At 42.9% G+C, this 23332-nt stretch overlaps 1 protein-coding gene across 5 annotated transcripts in view; it reads right to left on the minus strand.

Annotated features, from left to right (window-relative positions):
* dlg1a (discs large MAGUK scaffold protein 1a) overlaps window positions 1-23332 on the minus strand; it is a 111463-nt gene that overhangs the window by 50461 nt on the left and 37670 nt on the right. The window contains exon 1 of one of the 5 annotated variants that reach the window (XM_056414205.1): window positions 17901-18773. The exons of the other annotated variants lie outside the window; for them this stretch is intronic. Within the exon in view, the coding sequence (XP_056270180.1) occupies window positions 17901-18152 (252 nt within the window). The 5' untranslated portion in view covers window positions 18153-18773. Of the gene's footprint in view, window positions 1-17900; window positions 18774-23332 lie in introns of those variants that run through there. 5 annotated transcript variants of the gene reach the window in all.

Below are 23332 nucleotides of genomic sequence, written 5' to 3' on the forward strand. Positions count from 1 at the left end.
TGTGTGTGTGTGTGTGTGTGTGTGTGTGTGTGTGTTTGCTCCCTGTGCTGGCTTCAGTTCCTACACCATCATCATGATAATCTAATTGGCAATTAACAAAATCATCTTCATTTGATGACCAGAAATCCATAATCCAGGAATATCTGAATGATGCACGGAAGCAAGACTTCATTCAGAGCTTTGTTTATGCCGACTCAGCTACTTCCTGGTTTTTATTCAGAGCGCAGAAGAACCAATGCTAAGACGTCGACACACACACACACACACACACACACACACACACACACACACACACACACACACATACTGCACTCCCGATATCACCGTCCACTCTGTCTTCCTAATGTGCAATACAACTCCATTTGACTAATGAGCTAATCAGATGGAGCGCAGCTCTAATCCCATCAGAATGGCCGCGCTAATCACGCTAATCAGATAACCGCTAACCTGCTATGTCCGAGAACTGTACAGCACGACCACGGCCGACCGACTTCTGTTAGCTCACTGTGAAATGTGCGGCAGGAATGAGGAAACAGGAATGAGGAAACAGGAATGAGGTAACAGGAATGAGGAAACAGGAATGAGAAAACATGAATGAAGAAACATGAATGAGGAAACAGGAATGAGGAAACATGAATGAGGTAACAGGAATGAGAAAACATGAATGAAGAAACATGAACGAGGTAACAGGAATGAGGAAACATGAATGAGGTAACAATACTGAGGTAACAAGAATGAGGTAACATGAATGAGGAAACAGGAATGAGAAAACATGAATGAAGAAACATGAATGAGGAAACAGGAATGAGGAAACAGGAATGAGGTAACAGGAATGAGGCAACATGAATGAGGAAACATGAATGAGGTAACAGGAATGAGGTAACAGGAATGAGGAAACAGGAATGAGGTAACAAGAATGAGGAAATAGGAATGAGGTAACAGGAATGAGGAAATAGGAATGAGGTAACAGGAATGAGGTAACATGAATGAGGAAACAGGAATGAGGTAACATGAATGAGGAAATAGGAATGAGGTAACAGGAATGAGGTAACAGGAATGAGGCAACAGGAATGAGGCAACATGAATGAGGAAACAGGAATGAGGAAACAGGAATGAGGAAATAGGAATGAGGTAACAGGAATGAGGAAATAGGAATGAGGAAATAGGAATGAGGTAACAGGAATGAGGAAATAGGAATGAGGTAACAAGAATGAGGAAACAGGAATGAGGTAACAGGAATGAGGTAACAGGAATGAGGCAACATGAATGAGGAAACAGGAATGAGGTAACAGGAATGAGGTAACATGAATGAGGAAACAGGAATGAGGTAACATGAATGAGGAAACAGGAATGAGGTAACAGGAATGAGGCAACATGAATGAGGAAACAGGAATGAGGTAACAGGAATGAGGTAACATGAATGAGGAAACAGGAATGAGGAAACAGGAATTAGGTAACATGAATGAGGTAACAGGAATGAGGAAACAGGAATTAGGTAACAAGAATGAGGTAACAGGAATGAGGAAACAGGAATGAGGTAACAGGAATGAGGTAACATGAATGAGGTAACATGAATGAGGTAACAGGAATGAGGTAACATGAATGAGGTAATAGGAATGAGGTAACATGAATGAGGTAATAAGAATGAGGTAACAGGAGTGAGGTAACAGAAATGAGGAAACAGGAATGAGGTAACAAGAATGAGGTAACAGGAATGAGGAAACAGGAATGAGGTAACATGAATGAGGAAACAGGAATGAGGAAACAGGAATTAGGTAACATGAATGAGGTAACAGGAATGAGGAAACAGGAATGAGGTAACATGAATGAGGTAATAAGAATGAGGTAACAGGAGTGAGGTAACAGAAATGAGGAAACAGGAATGAGGTAATAAGAATGAGGTAACATGAATGAGGTAATAAGAATGAGGTAACAGGAATGAGGTAACATGAATGAGGTAACAGGAATGAGGTAACATGAATGAGGTAATAGGAATGAGGTAACATGAATGAGGTAATAAGAATGAGGTAACAGGAATGAGGTAACAGGAATGAGGAAACAGGAATGAGGTAATAAGAATGAGGTAACAGGAATGAGGTAACGGGAATGAGGTAACGGGAATGAGGAAACGGGAATGAGGTAACAGGAATGAGGAAACGGGAATGAAGTAACAGGAATGAGGTAACAGGAATGAGGTAACAGGAATGAGGTAACAGGAATGAGGAAACAGGAATGAGGTAACAGGAATGAGGAAATGGGAATGAAGTAACAGGAATGAGGTAACAGGAATGAGGAAACGGGAATGAGGTAACATGAATGAGGTAACAGGAATGAGGTAACATGAATGAGGTAACAGGAATGAGGTTACACGAATGAGGTAACAGGAATGAGGTAATAGGAATGAGGTAACGGGAATGAGGAAAAGGGAATGAGGTAACAGGAATGAGGTAATAAGAATGAGGTAACAGGAATGTGGCAACAGGAATGAGGTGACAGGAATGAGGTAACAGGAATGAGGAAACAGGAATGAGGTAACAGGAATGAGGAAACAGGAATGAGGAAACGGGAATGAGGTAACAGGAATGAGGTAATAGGAATGAGGTAACGGGAATGAGGAAAAGGGAATGAGGTAACAGGAATGAGGAAAAGGGAATGAGGTAACAGGAATGAGGTAACGGGAATGAGTCCACTTCCTGTTAGCTTGTTTCAAAGTCAGTGTGTTTGAGGTGAGATGCCAGGTCAAGCCTCACGCCACAGCACGCTCACCCCGCCCGGCAACAACCGATCGACTTGCTCCTCGAAGCTCCCCACTGACATCAGGACGCCAGGAAGTCTCTGACACTAAAAACACATCTTTTCTGACTATAACTTGAATTAAAAACAGATTAGCACTTCAGTGGCACTTGAATGGGACTTAGTTATAGTATTACTCTGGTATTACTTATGGTATTACTTATGGTATTATGATATTACTTATGGTATTACTTATGGTATTACCTATGGTATTACTTATGGTATTATGGTATTACTTATGGTATTACTTATGATATTACTTATGGTTTTATGGTATTACTCATGGTATTACTTATGGTAATATGGTATTACTTATGGTATTACTTATAGTATTACTCATGGTATTTTTGTAGTTTGGCTTTCTTGAAGAAATGTTACTTTCTTGATTCTTGTTGCTCTGAGTTTGTACTCGTGGTTGTTTTGCACTGATCAGATGGAACTTGGTGGTAAAACATATTTCACGAGGTTGTAACTCACTGACTAAAGGTTGAGACCAACTGGTTCATACAACACACACACACACACACACACACACACACACACACACTGGTCCTGCTACTGTGTGATGTCATCTTGATAAAAACTCTCATTTCACCGCAATCCGCTTTGGTCTATTAGTTTCAAACATTTCCGAGAATTACTTTCAGAACACGCAACACACACACACACACACGATGAATATAATGCAATTCTATAGCTCAGAGAGCCACTTTATGCTCAGAACAGCACTGAAGCACTTCAGGCTGTCAGCGCTTTACTTAGAAGGGCCGTCTGCGGTCTAAGTAATAGAGATACGAGTAAGAAGCTGAATACTCGTAGACGTCTCACACGTGTTCCCGTGTGTTTGATCCAGACGGGTCTCCCCTCTCTTCATCCCATCATTCCTTGAGTGTCTAATCTATCTTGAGAAGTATTGATTGCAGGACTACCTTGAGCATGAATGAAATATGCAATAAATGTGACGACATTCTCAAGACAGTGTTATTCTTTGATTTATTTGAGTTATTTGGACATTCTTGTCAGATGTTATGATACACATCCAACAAACACTTTGCGAACAATCGCTAAAAGTATCCTTTCCTGCAATTGTATTCCATTGTTTAGGTTTGGTAAGATAAGGTTAGGCAAATAATTAAAGAAATAAAGAAGAATTAAACATGCACAATAGGACCCTGTGGCCTCAACTGACCATCACCCTGAACCTGGTTAAGGCCTCTCCTTTAATGGTTTGGCCAAAGTGTAGACTTTTTTTTAAATTAAAAAAGTAAGTTTATCAAACTTTTAGTACGTTATTAGGACTTAATACAGCAAATCTGCGTTCTGTAACAGCTCTAAAAGTCAGTCATCTTTATTGTCAATTTTCCATTTTTGGAACATACAGAATATCGAAAGTATGTCCGACATAAAGTGGATAATAATAATAGTAATAAGTAAGATGAGGTTTGGCAAATAATTAGAGAATTAAAGAATTAAACATGCGCAATAGGACCCTATGGCCTCAACTGATCATCACCCTGGACCTGGTTGAGGCCTCTCCTTTAATGGCAAAGGTGTATGGGCAAAGTGTAGACTTTTTTTATATATGACAAATATTAATATACATATCTAAAAAGTAAAAAGTGTTCGAACTTTTAGTATGTTATCAGGACTTAATACAGCAAACCTGCGTTCTGTGACTCTAAAAGTCAACGTCTTCTCTCTTTCTCCATTTGTGGAACATACAGAAGATCGAAAGTATGTTCGCCTCTCGTCCGACATAAAGTGGGTAGTAATAATAATAATAGTAATAAAGTGATCATAAAATGCAGAGGTGGCTGGTAAACAGTTTCGTTAACTTCCCCCGTGGCCTCCTAACTCTCTCTCCTGTATCCACACCATCCAGCCATCACACCTACCTGCAGGTGGGCCTGTATTTGTGGAAAGCGATGCACGTGCGGAGACGTTTCCAGCGAGTGCGCGGTCCAGATGTACGTGTCATTGGGCCACGGCCTGCCGCCGGCCTTGCCCTTGGCTGTGCTCTTCGTGGGACTCGTCTTCACGCTGTCCCTGAGGTTGGGGAACTTGGCCCTGGACTCCCCGGCGGCCAGGTCGGTCGGCAGCGTGCTCCACCCGAAACCGCCCAGCGCCGAGCACACGGAGATTTGCGGCGAGTGGAACGGGTGGATGGACAGCGACCGGGAGGCGTGAGGAAGAGGAGAAGGGCAGTGGTGATGACGGTAGTGCTGTTGGTGCTGCTGGAACGGCGAGTGGTGACTCGGGGAAGGGAGCCGCTGCATCTGCTGCTGCTGGTGGCACAGTTGATGCGTCGACTGTGAAGAGAGCGTGAGGCTCGGCGAGCCCGGCGGGTGGCAGTGCTGCTGGTTTTGAGAATGATGCTGAAGCTGATGGCGGCTCGGCGACAGGTGGAGCAGTCGATTGGGCGATTGCGGTGCCAGTTGGTATGACGGGGATCGCGGAGCCAGCTGACGACTCGGCGACGGCGGCGCTATGTGGTAGTAGCTGGGCGAGGGAGACGGAAGCAGCAGTTGCGGCGCGTGGCAGCCGTGTCTCGGCGATCGGAGATGCTGATCGGGTGAGTGCGGCGTGTGAATCTGGAGTAAATTGGGGGTATGCTTGGCGTGAGAGTGGCTCTTTCCCGACTTGGCCTTCCCTTTGCCGGATTCGCCCTTCGCCGGGCCACCGCTGGCCTTCTTGGGGCTACAGCAGAACTCGTGGCTGTGGAAGTAAGTGGTCATAGCGACATGGACGAAGATTTTTTTTTAAAAGAAGCCACGAAGAGATCTCGTTGGGTCGCCTCTCAACACATCGTCTTCTTTACGCTCCTCAGAATCACGTTGTGTCCGACTAATGTAGGTCATGCCTCTCCAGAACAATCATCCTACCGTTTCCTCTCTCTCTCTGTGTCTAAAACCACTGGACCATCAGACCGTGTAAGTATTCCTGCGTAGGTGGAGGCATCATAGTCCTGGAAAGCAAAATAATCCTCCTTAGGTGTGATATATTGAACACTCCTCTTCACTTAGTAGCACATTGACCCTCGTGCCATCTCTCAGGGTTACAGGGTCAGCAGTGTGTGGTCCATAGAGGAAACAGAAGGACCACCTGGACCAGTTGAGCCTCCTTTCTGTCCTCCCTTCTTCTCTTTCACTCGCTCCAATGGAAGACGCGTCTTCCTCGTTCCGTAGTCACGCTCCACGTCGACGGCCAGCCGACAGTCGCTCGCTCGCGTAATTCGCCGACTTTGCATTTGAAGTGTTGGTCGATCCGTAGACGATGGAGTGGGAAGTAAAACAGGAGTTTACTCAGATTGGATTCTTTTGTGTTTTCAGATTCATTCTTTTCATCCAGATGTTGAGAAAAAGTTCAATGTTCTTCCGTTGTCCTTCTTTTATCTCGTCTTGTTTCATCTTCCTGTTATCGCGATTTGATCATATCCACATCTCCATGCACAGTTCTCTTTCTCAGGCTCTCATCTTTCTATGTTGCCTCTCTCTCTCTCTCTCTTTCCCAGTGTCTGTCCCTCCCTCTCTTTTCAACTCCCCACCTCCCCCCCTTTCTCTTTCCTGGACTAGCCAATTAGGGGCTTCTCTGGACTCCTGCACATGACAGCAGCCAGGCATGACTAATCGATGGGCGACCAGGGACAGTGATACAGTGCTGGGAGCTCAGTCAGTGTGTGTGTGTGTGTGTGTGTGTGTGCAATGAATAGGGAACTGTGATTGGCGGAGGGCAGTTCCTTCCATCAACCTTTGTCTTGTTATTTTAAAGCATCCCAAGGCGTGTCAGCTGGAGTAGTGTATAAAAAACCTGCTGTGTGTGTGTGTGTGTGTGTGTTTGTTTGTGTGTGTGTGTGAGTGTGTGTGTGTATAGGCATTGGCCTATTTTCTTGTGAGAATGCGTGCTTCTCCTCTCTCCATGTCTAATCTTTGTTGGGTTGGAACAGGCATTTTAATCTGCAGTTTATAAAAAGTCACCACAACACACACACATACACACAGTCCTCTAGGTATAGTGTAGATCTTTTATTGATTGGGTAAAAATAAAAAGCATATGCAGGAGCAGAGCTGGCCTGACAATGTCCAACTTAACACTTCAACCACATTGTATCCAGTGTTGTACAGAAACTATGTTTAAGTATTGTTTGCACTAAACTCATATTATGTTCTCATTTAAATCACAATTTGGTTCAATTTACTGCATTGTTGAGAGTTCATCACTCTTGTGTTCCACTATTTGATCCCCAGTTCCTCCAGACCACACGCTGAGGGTCATAAACAATATACTGAACCCTAAACCTCTTCCAAAAGCAGCGCAGCTCCATGTTTAGATAGAATATACTTTTAAATGTATCCTAATGATAGATATGTTATTGTTTTTGTTAATTTTAAAAACACCAACATGTTTCATTTTGAAACTCAGGTCTTGTACTGGCACTGAAAACATAAATAAATACTCAAACCATTGATGAAAAGAAAAAAACTGATTTGTGACATTGACTTGTTAGTTATATTAATTATCATTCGTATTATTATATGGGGGCTAAACAGGTTGAGTTTGAGGCAACGGGAGGGGGGGGGGGGGGGAGTAATTGATTTAAAAGTAGTTTAAAGTCATCCAAATTTCTTAAACAAAATTTTTTAGTGACACTGACATGACTAAAAGTGATGTGCAGAATGCTCACTATCTTTAATATCACATTCATTATAGCTTTTGGCTTTATGCGGCTGGTATTTCAGAAAGAACATAATATGCCATTGGTTTACACACACACACACACACACACACACACACACACACACACACACACACACACACACTCAGCTACGAGGTCTAAGCCTCTATAATGTCAGTACATATATGCCACAACTCGCCCCAAACCACCCTGATAAGAGAGAGAGAGAGAGAGAGGCAGGCGGACGAGGGACATTAAGAAGCAGCGGCCATGTGGAGATTACAAATGTATAAAAAGGGTGGTTGAGAGAAAGGCTGTTAAAGCCACCAGAGTGTGTGTGTGTGTGTGTGTGTGTGTGTGTGTGTGTGCGTGTGTTCCCTGTGCAAAGTGCTGCTAGCGCCGCAGGCTAACCGCTCAGCCAGGAGGAGGAGGAGCGAGGAGAAGAGGCCGTTAGCATCACAACCCTCGCTAACACAGAGCTGCGAGGGTTGAAGACGACAATGAACAAAGACGGAGTGAAAAGAGTTCAGCTTCAGGGTCGGCGTTTCAGTTTCGTCAGTAGAATCATTGAAATACTCAGATCTTATCAGGGAAACTCACCAGAGTGTAATTCTTAGGAGACGCTAAGGTTGCTGTTTCCATGTCAAAGGAGAGAACATTACCCTCAGATATTGAGATGTATAAAAACCTCCGAGTCAGCGTGCACACACTCCACCCCCACTCCCTTCTGGACAGGGCTCTTAGGATCATTCTTAAGAAACACATCAAGTCAGTCCATCGAGCGGGCGCTCGTCGATTCCGTAAAACGGTTTGCTTAAAGGACCCATCGTATGCCCATTTTCCCACAAGTTGATATGGTTCCTTGGGGTCTTAATGAAATGTTTGTAACATATTTTGGTCAAAATACCACAAGAATCATTTCAAACAGCACCCTTTTGACCCTGTCAAAAACACCTCCCACAGATTTACCTGTTTTGAGTGCCTGTTCCTTTAAATGCTAATGAGCCAGCTCCCCCCTCCCCCCTCCCCCCTCCTCCACGAGATGCGCTCGCCTAGCTGCTGCCTGCCCAGTGAGCCATTACCTTTGTATTAATATGGCTACTGCAGATGAAGATAGCGTCGTGCAACCATATGGTTTTGAACCAGAGTCAGACCCTGAACAAGAAGAGGCTCCTGAACAAGTTCCAGAAGTTAGGGCTCAACAGGACGTTTCTGAATGGGAAGTTAACTTTGTCACTTCTACATTTTTTGTTTGTTTGTACATTGTAACTAAGGTCACCGAACCGTCTTTAAACTGGGTGGGTCGAGTGGTGGTGGGGGGCGGTCCGAGGCCATGTAGCCAGACTCCCTACATGGGCGTGCTTCAAAATCTACATAGACGTTGGTGGTGATCCCTTTGGACGCACTCAAGCATATCGTTTCTGACATAGAGGAACCACAACAAGCTGCGTGAGGTTTTTTTTCTCCAGCGTTTTTGTGTTGGGAGACATGCCAGATACCCAAATTAATGTATAGAAGCACTAAAAAAGTGGAATTTTCATAATATGTCCCCTTTAATTCAAGTCGGACCGACCCGAGCAAGTTTTAAAAAGAATCCTCTGACCTTTTCTACTCCATTTAAAATGTATAATGGATTTTCAATCGTGTATTAAACATGTCACATCTTTACAGGTCAGTCTGGAGAGGGATCCTCCTCTGTCGCTCCCCTGAAGATTTCTTCCCTTTTCTCCCTAGTGAAAGTTTTTTTTTCTATTTCTTTGGAGTTTTTCCTGATCCGATGTGAGGTCAAAGGTCAGGGATGTCATATGTGTACGGATTGTAAAGCCCTCTGAAGCAAATTTTTATTTTTTTGTGATATCGGGCAATATAAAATAAACAGAATTGAAAAACTGATTTTCTCTTTCTCTCTCTCTATCTCGGCATCTCCGTCTTCCAGCCTCTTCCTCCGCAACTTCACTTCTAACTCTGGTTTCAATGCCGACTGGAGGACCTGATCTGAAAGAGGGCTGCTCATTAATTCCTCCTCCAGTTCTATAATTTATTACAAACACACAACAGGTCATCCACAAGCTCACATCACAGGCACACACCCAACAGAGAGATAACAGTGACGCTGAAGCCTGAAGAATTACTTTAGAATAATACACTGATTGTTCTTCTCTCCATTCTTTCCATACAAATCAACAAAAAGTGGATTAAAATGTTCCATAGCGAACATATATCAATAATCCAATTGCTCATCTTATCCACACAACACACAGATATGAAGTTAGTCGGCATCAAATCCACACGTTCAGGAATATGGAAGCAAATTGGCATTTTGCTTCTAAAAAATGACTGAAATTATGAATTTATTAAAGTCTTTACAGCTTATTTCTTTCTTTTAGTTATAACTCCATGCAGTAACTAGAATGGGCACTCGGTATAGCGCATACCTTCGCATATCACAAGATTTGGCATTGAATTATGAACATTTTGGCATTAGTTGCATGCCAATTGGATAAAAATTGCCCGCCAAATTTCATGCGATTCAAGAAGATGTTGACCTTTTCATGACCTTGACCTTTGACCCGATCGATCCCAAAATCTAATCAAAATGGGTCCGGGATAAAAAAAATCATCCCACCAAATTGCATGCGATTCGGTTTAATACTTTTTGAGTTATGCGAGTAACACGCATACAAATGAATAAATAAATAAATACACGGCGATCAAAACATAACCTTTCGCGTTTTCAATGCGAAGGTAACCAGCGCTTTGTTTTTACCAAGACATGGAGGTACGTAGGTGCGCAGGTTCCCTCCTCCTTGAACCACTCGTGGTCGCTGACATGCACTTGTGTCACAGGATGCCAGAGAATTACATTACACTTTAATATTAATTAAGAAACACACCGCGTGGCCTTTTGACGAGGCGCAACGATTACAGGTGAAGAGTTGAGGGCTGTCTTGTATTCTCCGTGTCACAATGGCTCCTCCCACTCGAGTCAGGAAAGACAGTAACGAGCCTGTGTGACTGGTCACATCACACGATCAGACAATGTTGCTGTAAGATGTATTTTTTTTAAAGGGCTCACTATGCAAAGAAGCAAATATGTGAAAGCGTCTGATTGCTTTCGTCGCCGTGGATACTCCCGTTAAGAAGTTATCGTGAGCGGCGGCGGCGTCAAACGATTCCACGGTAATTACCGGAGGATGGATGGAGCCGTCATCACGTCGTGCTCAGCCTCGTTATTTACTGGTATGCCTGCTTCATCCCACACGATGATGCAACACCTCACACACTCTGAAGCACCACACATGTAATGGACTACTTACTGCCACAACACAGTGTGTGTGTGCGTGTGTGCGTGTGCGAATGAGTTAATTAAGATTTTCAGTTTATACTTATCTACTCTTTTTCCTTAACTCACACACACACACACGCACACACACACACACACACACACACATCACCAAGCGCGAATGAGTGCGAATGAGTTAATTAAGATTTTCAGTTTATACTTATCTACTCTTTTTCCTTTTTCCTTAACTCACACACACGCACACACACACATCACCAAGATGAGTGTGAATGAGTTAATTAAGATTTTCAGTATATACTTATCTACTCTTTTTCCTTTTTCCTTAACTCACACACACACACACACACACACACGTACACACACACACATCACCAAGCGCGAATGAGTTAATTAAGATTTTCAGTTCATATCTACTCTTTTTCCTTTTTCCTTAACACCCACACACACACCCTCACACACACACTCACACACACACACACACACACACACATCACCAAGCGCGAATGATTGCGAATGAGTTTATTAAGATTTTCAGTTTATATTTATCTACTCTTTTTCCTTTTTCCTTAACACACACACACACACCCTCACACACACACTCACACACACACATCGCCGCGCCACGCTTTTTGCACGGCGATCAGCATAACCATGACAACAACAGCCGATGAGAGTAAGCCGCTCATTAGTTACCGCGGGTGTGGCGTGGTCCAGGTTGTACTCATTTGCATAAGCCCCGCCCTTTGACCACATCAATCTCTAAAAAGCATGTCAGTTGATTGGGATCAAACAGAATGGGATTCAAACCATGTTTGTTTTATTACTCCATGACGTATAAAGTTTCATTTATGTGCAAAGGAGTCTGCGGGGGGGTGAGGACTCACAGTCATCTGGTGTGAAGATTCACAGAAATAGAAGTCTTTGCTCGGGTCTCTTCCGTACTGCCCACTCGGCAACAGATGATCCGTTAAAAATGTGGCAGAAGAAGCGATAGAGTTGTGTTCAGGTGCACCGGGAATCCCACTCAGGACACATGACGCATAAATACGACATGTGATGCCCGTGGTTCTGAATACATGAGGAGAGAGTGGGAGGTTTCCTCGGAGCGGCAGAAGGATGCTCACACACACACTCTATAGGAGCGGAGTGTGTGTCGGGGAGGAGGCGGAACTCGCACGACGCAGTATGGGTCGATGCGTTAACGCGTTTTCCCTTTTTTAGAAATGACCCAATGCAGACCATTTTTAAAGTTGTTAATATAGACAGTAAAATGCGTCCCGTGGTATTTTTTGGGGGGGGGGGGGTGAACCGTAAGCCTCCATCCAAACCGTCCCATGTGACCAGGCCACATGTTTTAGAACACCTCAATTTCTCCAGTTTTTTAAAAATGAACACAGTTTGTGTATTTTTTTACACAATATTAATACAATATTATTCTATATAATATATAAAACAGAAAGACTGAAAAGGTATAGGTAGAAGCAAAACATGCTTATATATTCCTATCCTAAATTAATATTAAATAAATCAGAAAATTAATATTAAATAAAGAAGAAAAAAATAAAGAAAAAAAGAAAAAATTATATATATATATATATACACACACATACAGTTTACAGTTTAATTTCTCAATTTAATCAAACAAATAAACAATCGGAGATAAAAAAAATAATAATCATGGAATCGTTTTGTTTAACAAAATGTAATCTAAATGTTTGTCAAAGTATAGTCACCTTTTGACCTCTTATAGACTTCTTTCAACAATGGAAGTCAAATATTGTTCAGAAAGTTATTGTCATGATTTCCCCACCTTCATAGTTATATTCATCCTGCGTGCATTCTTAATTAACTCTCCTGTCATTCCAGATCCTGTCCTCCTCACCTGATTGGCTCTCATTCCCTTCACCTGGTCCTCATGCCCTTCTCACCTGCCTCTGATCACCTCGTTAGTCCCTCATTCCCTTCACCTGGTCCTCATGCCCTTCTCACCTGCCTCTGATCACCTCGTTAGTCCCTCATTCCCTTCACCTGGTCCTCATGCCCTTCTCACCTGCCTCTGATCACCTCGTTAGTCCCTCATTCCCTTCACCTGGTCCTCACGCCCTTCTCACCTGCAGCCCATCCCCTCATTAGTCCCTCACTGTTTAGCTCCCTCACTTCCACTTGTCCTCTGCCAGATTGTCTTGTGTGTTATTGCCAAACTCTCCAGCGAATTCCTAAATACTAATTCTGATCTGCCCGTTTCGACCCTGCTTGCCTGTTGACCCGACTTCAGATTTTTGCCTGCCCCTTTTTGGATTTGTTGCCGTGTTTGACGGACCACCCGGTTTTGACCCTGCCTGAATCACAAAGTAAAAAGCCTCCTCCGGCATTCCTGTTTCCGTGTCGTGCTTTTGGGATCCAGTACCTGTAACCCTTCCAGTTCTTCCAGCTGCACGTCATTAACCCATCACTTGTTCCCTGAAAAAAAGCCTTTTCGTATAACTTTTAAATGTACATTATTTTGCAGTTTTTTGTAACCTAAACTTTTTAATTCCTCCTCTGGCAGTTTGCCGCTTACCTTTTGTACCATTTCAGGTTATTCACTTGAGCTTCTTACGTTTCAATAAAAACTGGAAAAAAATGGGGGAATTGTTCTAAAACTTTTGACCGGTGGGAGTTGTTCCTGATCTGATGTGAGGTCAAAGGTCAGGGATGTCATATAAGTGTACAGATTGTAAAGCGCACTGAGGCAAATTTGTAATTTGTGATACTGGGCTATACAAAATAAACTGAATTAAATTAAATAGTGTATTTCATTTATTTTAACACTTTTCCAAACCTTTCCGTTGCATTGTGGGAACAACGAACAAACTGCGGTAAAAGTTACGGTACTTACTGCCTCTGATAATGAAACTATTAATATTCCTCATATCCAATCTTGCTAAAATATTCGATTAACTGCCACATCACATTGTAAGTCTCTCCGCTGACTTGACGTATGCTCTTTATGTTGATGGATACATTAGGGAAATGCGTATGATACATTCACATCGCCCACTTTGAGCTAATAAGCTATCGGGTTTCTCTCACAGTCCCGATGAACCACTAATTGTCTCCTTGTTATTCTCTCTCTCTATATCTATCGCTCCCTCGCTCCAGCTCTGTCCATCCCTCTCTACTCCCATTTCCTGTGACCACTAAACACATCTTTAAAGCTCTTAGAGGCCCGAAAAGAGCCAAGATGACTTTCATACCTCCGTAGCGCTCATCAATAAAACAGAGACAAGGTGGGGGGGGGGGGCTAGGGGAGAGGGAGAAAGGGCCACCATGTGTGTGTGTGTGTGTGTGTATCCACAACCAAAACAATGGGAAACAGTTGGGTCAACATTGGATACAGTCACCACATTTAAAAGTAGACTTTAGACGTTCCTCTTTAATAGTCTTATAGTTAGGGCTGAATCAGGTTCACCTGGTCCCGCCCCTAGAGATGCTGCTATAGGCTGATAGGCTGCTGGGGGAGGTTTTAGGATACACTGAGCACCTCTCTCCTCTCCTCTCTCTACTTATGGATGACTTTTCATCTCTCCATCACACATTATTAACTCTGCTTCCTCCCCGGAGTCTTTGTGACTTCACGTCATGCCTCCTGCCTGGTGGGCCGGCCTCCTGTCATGGAGCCTGCCGATCACTTGGGATCCTAAAAAACTACAATCACAACAACTTTTACACAGCCGAAAGTCAACATGGAGCCACGGGAAAGAGTCAGTACTCTTGTGGTCAGCAGGGATGACGTTTGTTTGCAGTACAATGCTTTCCCCTGTGAGATAAAGTAATATCGACAGACTCTAAACATGTCCCAGACCTCTGAGAGTCAAGCATCACACATATAATCTGACCGTGACCCTGAACAGTGAAATAAAATGCACACACAGTCTGTAACGCGTCTTTATGATTTAGTCTAACAGCAGTTCCAAAACAAACTTCTATCAACCAGTTAAAAAAAAAAAAAAAAAACAGTCTCTCATACGTCAACGGGGCCAACAGCTCTATGTGTGTGTGTGTGTGTGTGTGTGTGTCGTGTACCGGCCCATCAGTCATGCAGTAAGTGCCTTGGACAGGAATATGGCAACACCTTGGGACAACACTGGCCAACATGATTACTGCAAGGGGAAGGGGGGGGGGGGCGGGGGGAGGAAGAGAACTCAGGAACTTTAGATCAATAATGCAGGTTTTACATCCAGATACATTACACTGCATTTTACAGAAAGTATTCAATCGGTCCGCGCGACGGCGATACATCGTCGGGCAAAAGAGAAACGAGCGCTTTTCCATCCACCTGTTTTTTTTTTTTTATGACGGTTTTGAATCTTTCTTTTTTTTCACACTTAGATGAGGAGGATAAATGTATCGACGAAAGTGAAAGGCAACAGTGTGATGCATTCAGGCTCTGTGAATAAATCATGACGAGCGTGTGGCTTTAAAATGCTCCGTCATCGATACTTTCACTCCACCCAAGAGACAAAACATTCAAAACATCCGGCACGAAGGGCTGAAGAAAACTGCATTGTTGCTTGAATGAATGCATTAAAAAAAAAATTATGAATGCAATTTATTTCCATCGTTCACTTGACGGTTTGACTGGTGCTCTTTAAATATATTTTTTTATATTTTTTTAATAATTTTTTTATATTGTCGATATAAAAGACGGTTTGACTGGTGCTCTTTAAATATATATTTTTATTATTTGTTTTTAATTTTTTTATATTGTCTATCACTGTTTTATCTTGTATTGTCTGAAACTTTGTGTAATGTTCTTCTGCTGCTGTCTTGGCCAGAACACTCTTGAGATTATTAATTTCAATGAGGCATTTCCTGGTTAAATAAATTTAAATAAAATAAAATAAATGAAGTCATCACTTTGCACCTCCTGCAATGGTTTAACGGCACCAGACTGGAGAACCAGTGCCGCCAACTGGTTATCTGAGTGCATCCAACTCCTCAGTTAAAGTTTGTGCGACATTTGGATGGACGGTTGAGCCGTAGATTGATAAATGCTTACTTAAAAAATAAAAAAAATGTAAATAAAAAAGTCACAAACTGATTTGCTGCCACCAAAACTTCTGTTAATAAAAATACACAATCTCATACTGAACTAGAACGGGCACTCGGTGGAGCGCATACCTTCACATATCACAAGATTGGGCATTGAATTATGAACATGTTGGCATTAGTTGCATTGGATAACAAATTCTATGGTAGAAAGAAGATGTTGACCTTTTCATGACCTTGACCTTGACCTTTGACCCGATCAATCCCAAAATATAATCAAATGGTCCCCGGATAATAACCAATCATCCCACCAAATTTCATGCGATTCGGTTTAATACTTTTTGAGTTATGCGAGTAACACGCATACAAATAAATAAATAAATACACGGCGATCAAAACATAACCTTCCGCATTTTCAATGCGAAGGTAATTACCACCCTGTACATATCTGTCTTTAAGACAATTTTATTAAATTCAGGACTTAAAGTATTGTGTTTCTCGAGTGTGTTTCTCGTTTCTATGTTGGGGTGGCACTCAGTCACGGGCAATCAGCGCACAGCAGCCGCCTCCTAATGGGCCGAGATGTTTATCCCTCTGCCTCTCCTCCTGTGTCACACCAAGCATCCGAAATATAAGCATTTGGTATGAATATTTAAAAAAACCGAATATTCTTCCAGAAGCTTTGCATTTAAGAGCGCATAAAAAAAAGAAAAAAAAGGTGGAACCTGATGACATGAAACACACTTCGTGTGTCTCTGTGCACAGAAAATAAGCAATTGTGATGATATCCGATAAAAATGTTGCTTTGATTAAAGCATTTAGGAAGATAGAGCATACTTTGAGGCATTATTATTAACAATCATCCACGATATGCGTCCTATGTGTTTGACGCTGGGCCTTTCTTTCAGCCTACATCTCCCCCATGAATTGGTGTAAATATTCTACTTTTATTTCACCCCTTAAGGTAGTATTTAAATGAAGCTTATTCTATCACTGCATTTAAATTGTGCCATAATTGTACATCAACATGTGCTAATAGTCATTATAATGCTTGATTTAAACTTGACACAGGGGTTAATGGCCGTCCCTATAGCTATGAGGCAGTCTTTGAGTTATGGTTCATAATCATATCTCACCCCTGCAGCATCACACAGGTGCATCCTTCATAATCCGGCCGTGCTGTGCTTTTAATTACATTATGTGCACATCCCTTTATTACGCAGTGAACACTGATCAAAATGACATCGATCTACCGCTTATATGGATCAAAAAGCATAGAACAGAATCAACAAAAGTGATGTTTAAATAAGTCATTCATGTACTTATAACAACATCAGGGCTATTTCTATTGCTTGCCTCGTGTTCATGTAGGATGACGGCTGATTGTAGAAATATTCTTGCTCCCTGTGTTACTGAAAAAGAGAAGATTCCCTGAGACTTTCTTCAATGTATTTACTTGTTGTCTTCACTGTTACTGTTCGACAATGTGTAGGATCAGCCCAAACGGACCAATCACAGGTCTCTACACACACTACCTCTATAGGCTGTGTGCGTATAGCTACGTCGTCTACGCCCTGGAGAATTGTATAAATAGTGTGAATCCTGCTCAAGTATTTTTTTGAATGTCCTCCGCATTATATTTAAAGGACATGCCGCGGCTAAAGCGATGGCTTTGCCATGGCAACGAAACCGTCTCTCTGGATCTCTCGTGCACGCACGATATGCCGAGGCTCGTTGCCACGACAACGCTATAACAAATCTCAACCCCGTCAACAGAGAGCTGCTTTAACTTCAACTTAAAAAAACTAAAAAAAACTCTCCCTGCTTCCCATACCCCCCCCCCGACTGCCTCCCTGCTTTGGCTCAGACACTGAAACTAGAATAACCAGCTCCATGTACACACACACACACACCCTACACACACACACACCCTACACACACATACGCAGACCCAACAAAAACCCAGGTTAAGTTACACGCTTCCCACCCTGATCCCCTACCACCCCTCAAGCGTAAAGCAAACACACACACACACACACACTCCCACCCACCCACACACACCCACACACACACACATTGGGCGTGACGCGCCGGCGTTACCTGGCCGGCGGTGATACAGTCCGTGAAGGCACTCCTCCTGGAGAAGAACGTGAGGAGCTGCTGCCAGCGGAAGGAGGAGGTGGAGGAGGAGGAGGAGGGGCAGGAGGTGCGCGGATGTGCGAGCTCCTCGGAGGAGCGCCGCTGGGGCCCCAGCCTCTGTTTGACTCCGTGGCAAGCCCCCTGACCCCCGGAGGACCCGCCCACCCTCACGCTGCGGGGGTACAGGGTGTTGTTGCCGAAGATATAGTTCATGGTGTCCCGCGGTCGGCTCTTCCCTCAGACGCGCCGGGCGAGCGTTCACGACGCTGCGCTTCTCCCCCGCTCCATCTCTAATATTCTCTCCTCGCTGTCGCCGGCTCTCTCTCTCTTTTTTCTTTTTCTTCTCTCCCTCCGAAGCTCTGAAGGGTGTCGCTGTCAAATAAAGTCCAGCGCTTCATCATAAGTCGCCGCGGAAAAGATTATGTTTCCACGTTAAATCCTCTTCTCCATTTTCACCTTTTTGTTGTTGTTGTTGTTGTTATCTCTTTATTTTTCTCTCCCTTTTGTCTTCTTTGGCTCCCTCAGGAATGAGAGAGCAGCTGGCAGATGACGAGATTAGGAGGAGCTGGAGGAGGAGGAGGGAGAAAGTGCGAGGCAGGTAGACCGAGTCCTCTCAGAGTTGGAGCACCAGTCGCTCCGTGGAGATCGTCGCACGTCGTCAATCCATCTTCAGGTGTGTGTTTGTCCTCCATCCATTTCTCCATCATCCCTTCTTCTCATCGCCGGGGGAAACGTCCAACAACCGCATCTCTGGTCGTCCAAAAGCCTCTTCGCCTCCTTCCTTTGCTCTCCTCAGAGAGAAGACGAGGGCGAGGGGGGGGGTCGGTGCGACGACAGGATACGAGGATTGATTATTTAAAGGGGGTTCGCTCTCTCTCTCTCTCTCTCCACCCCGCCTCTTCCTCCCTCCCTCCCTCCTCCTCCTCCTCTCTAGTCCGAGGAGACGACCCGTCAATCTCCCCTCTGCCACTGAGTGTGCGCCCATTAAATAAATTCGTGTGTGTGTGTGGTAGAGAGATCGTCTCCTGAGGCTGTTTTCCGGACACTGCAGCACCCATCTCTCCCACGCACACACACACACACACACACACACACACACACACACTCTCGCTCACTCTCTCTCGTACACACACACACAGACACACAAACATCCGCGCGCGCGCACAGAGCATGACTCTCTCGAATGGAAAACAACAGGCTGTTGCTGAGCATCGTCTGAGATGAAAGAATATAGAGAGACGACAGGGGGGGGGGGGGGAGGAGAGGAGAAAGTATACACAACCGGGCCAGCAAGTGTCCTCAGGAGCATCCTTCATCGAGCATAAAGGCCGAGAGGCTTCAGCATGCGGCTAATAAGCTAGCGAGGCCGAGCCAGAGGCTAGCTAAGTGTAAGAGCGGCCAGGTTTAGAGCTAGCTTCACTTATGAGTGACCGGACACTTAATTACAAGTTAGTAAACAGATGAACACAGTAAACAGTTACGTTTCCGGCAGTGTTCCCCGTGCGTCTGAGAGGCATACACAGCTAGCTTAGCCTCTCTGAGGATTAGCCACAGGTGGCTGGGAGGACTCCTGTGTTTCCAAGGGAACTCAGGGCTCTCAAGTGTCACGCATTGAGCGTGAGACTCACGCATCTCGGTCTTAACTCACGCACTCCCGCCACACATCGCATTTCTCACGCTGAAAAAAACTCTCGGCTATTTAATGCTTGAATGCAGGGGTGCTCAATACGCCGATCGATTGGTCGATCGCGGTCGCTGCAGAGCTCCGACGCCGGTCTGCGCGCATCGGGACGGAACAAAAAAAATAGTCACTAGCACCCCCCCCCCCCCCCCCCCCCATACCTTCGCATATCACAATATTGGGCATTGAATTATGAACATTTTGGCATTAGTTGCATGCCAATTGGATAAAAATGTACCGCGCTATGGTAAAAAGATGTTGACCTTTTCATGACCTTGACCTTGACCTTTGACCCAATCGATCCCAAAATCTAATCAAATGGTCCCCGGATAATAACCAATCATCCCACCAAATGTCATGCGAGTCAAGATGATTTTGATCTTTTCATGACCTTGACCTTTGACCCGATCGATCCCAAAATCTAATCAAATGGTCCCCGGATAATAACCAATCATCCCACCAAATTTCATGCGATTCGATTTAATACTTTTTTAGTTATGCGAGGAACACGCATACAAATAAATAAATAAATAAATACACGGCGATCAAAACATAACCTTCCGCATTTTCAATGCGAAGGTAATAAACTTGACTTACTTACTTACTTATCTGTCCTTTGCAAGAGGCGTCTGTGACTAACACGACACCCCTACAGACCGAATAAGCTGATCCAATTCTATAAACACTACAGATACTCACTGTTCTGTTTTAACTTGCAAAGCTTTTCTCATGTTGGGGAAACCAAAAAACCTGCATGTTGAAAAATATCAATTATGACTTGCCGCAAGGTTAATGAGAATTCCCCCCATTAACCTTTGATAGCTTGTTGGGATTTCAAACAATCAAATCAAGAACATACATTTCATCCAGTTGACCTAAACCCAGCTAAGGCAAATAGGCGTTGACTATATTTATGATTTGAGCTAGTCAGCAACACATCTTACGAATGAGAATCTTTGAGGCTGTACATCAACACTGCTCACATGCTCACAACGCCAACGCACTAACAAGTTGATGAAACATCTTTGCTGAGTGTGGACTAACTTTTGCGAACTAGCACTCAACACAAAGTATAAGATCCATCTGAGGCTGATGGAAATCAGAAATTCTGCAGGTATTTGGTCATAAACGATTGGAAAAATAGATGGCATGGCTAAAAAAAAAAGAAGCTTTGTGTTGATTATGGTAAAATATGGGATGAATGCTTCCTGGTTAACAAACTCTCTCCAAGCCACAAGGCATATGTGTTGTGATTACTGTCTTTTTACGGACGCCGAACACACAGCACTGAAGAAACCATCAGAAAGTACTGCGAGCACTACGTCAATCAAGCTGCCCGCGGTGTGAAGGCACGGGAAGAAGCGACCATGAATTACAACTGGAACCATATCATTAGCTGCCAGTCAATCTCTCTACAGCCTGTGTGTGTCTGCCGTTAGCTGGCATGACAAAAAAAATACAACTAGAATGGGCACTCGGTAGAGCGCATACCTTCGCATATCACAAGATTGGGCAGTGAATTATGAACATTTTGGTATTAGTTGCCAATTGGATAAAAATTGACCGTGCTATGGTAAAAAGAAGATGTTGACCTTTCCATGACCTTTGACCCGATTGATCCCAAAATCTAATCAAATGGTCCCCGGATAATAACCAATCATCCCACCAAATTTCATGCGATTCAAGAAAAGTTTGACCTTTTCATGACCTTGACCTTGACCTTTGACCCGATCGATCCCAAAATCTAATCAAATGGTCCCCGGATAATAACCAGTCATCCCACCAAATTTCATGCAATTCAAGAAAAGTTGGACCTTTCCATGACCTTGACCTTGACCTTTGACCCGATCGATCCAACAATCTAATCAAATGGTCCCCGGATAATAACCAATCATCCCATCAAATTTCATGCGATTCAAGAAAAGTTGGACCTTTCCATGACCTTGACCTTGACCTTTGACCCGATCGATCCCAAAATCTAATCAAATGGTCCCCGGATAATAACCAGTCATCCCACCAAATTTCATGCGATTCGGTTTAAAACTTTTTTTGTTATGCGAATAACACACATTCAAATAAATACACAGCGATCAAAACATTACCTTCCGCATTTTCAATGCGAAGGTAATAAACTGACACACCAGCTGACAGCGACAATTCGGTGACAGTCTGGCTACATCACAACTAACCCTGCCCCTCTCTCTCTCTCTCTCTCTCTCTCTCTCTCTGTCTGCAGTCCAAATGTCAGCCAGTGAATACCGGCTCTATTAATATTTCAGGATCAATTAAATAATAGCACACATCATGCATATTTAATGACCAGCTGCTGAGAGAGCCACCTTTGCCCTTCCATCCCCTACAGGTAGGCCCGGGCTATGATAGATAGACTAGTATAGAAATGCTGTGTTTCACGAGGAGATGACCCCATAATTTCGATAATTTAATAGCATTTTGTTTTTGTTGTGTGTGTCCTATCTGTATTGCCTGTACTAGGTAGGTACACACACACACACACAAAAATATATACATATATATATATATATATATAATTTTATATTATAAAAAAACAAGAAATAAGTTATAATTGTTAATAGTTGTTGAAAGAAAAGTCATACAAATAAATAACTACAAAGAAATAAGAATAACATTTAATATGATTGTCTGATTTATGTTTTCTGTTTAAAATAAAATTATATCGAAGAAAAGAATCTAGAAAAGACTACTGCCTGATAGGCTTATTGTTTTTCATGACAATTGTTCATATACTGTACACCTATATAAGTTTATTTTTTATTTTTAAACAAAGGTTAAATGTTATTTCACAAGTTTCAAAAAGTGCCCCCAATTTATTTTTAAATGCCCCTGGATTTCAGTCTGTGGGGGAAAAAATGTCCCCCTAAAAAAGATGTCCTACCCTGAATGCAGGGATGCATGTTGTGCCCTGATACAGACTTGAGGCTTCATTCCTACTAATTTTAGCGGCAACTGTAATTTTATAAGATTTTGTATAAATTAAAGTAGCAGAACCTGAAGTATTAACATATTTGGTAATCAAGCATTTTTTCAGTGGCCAACCAAAAGGCAACGTAATGTTCTATAACTCACTGTGTGTTAGTTCACCTTAAACTTTAACATTACTCTCAATACATTGATAAAAAAACGTAAACTTTGAGTTGTCAACTAAAGTAAAGGGATGCTGGTGCAGCTGGAAACACTGAGAAACCGACGTCATGCAGATCCAGACTGCGGTCTATTCCAGTGGTTCCTAACCATGTTGGCTCCACCCCAGACCTTCCATTAGAGATCCTGCTCAGATTCTGGTAAGAACCATTTTGAAAAAGCTATAAGATCTCTTCAAAAGAAAAGCACTATGTTTCACCAAGATGCAATCAAAATATATATAAGTTTAAAAATAAGTTAAAGATACCCTGTGAATAGAACTCTTTGAATATATTTTGTACTAGAGATCTGTTTGTTGGACCGAATTTATGATTGACTGACAACGTTGGTGAAGTGTTGCATGGTTGTTTTGATTTTTTTTGCTTCCTTATTTATAATTATCTTCCTGCTTAACATTTAGATTTGTGTGTTTCTTTATGGCTCTCCTTGGCCCGAAGCATGGTTAATTTTTACTTTATTTTTATTTATTTCTATGTTTTATTATTGTTATGCATTCTTACTTTTGAAGGTTCTACTTCTGTAAAAATACCTG

The sequence above is a fragment of the Pseudoliparis swirei genome, chromosome 5, assembly GCF_029220125.1.
Source record: "Pseudoliparis swirei isolate HS2019 ecotype Mariana Trench chromosome 5, NWPU_hadal_v1, whole genome shotgun sequence".
Taxonomy (NCBI): Eukaryota; Metazoa; Chordata; class Actinopteri; order Perciformes; family Liparidae; genus Pseudoliparis; species Pseudoliparis swirei.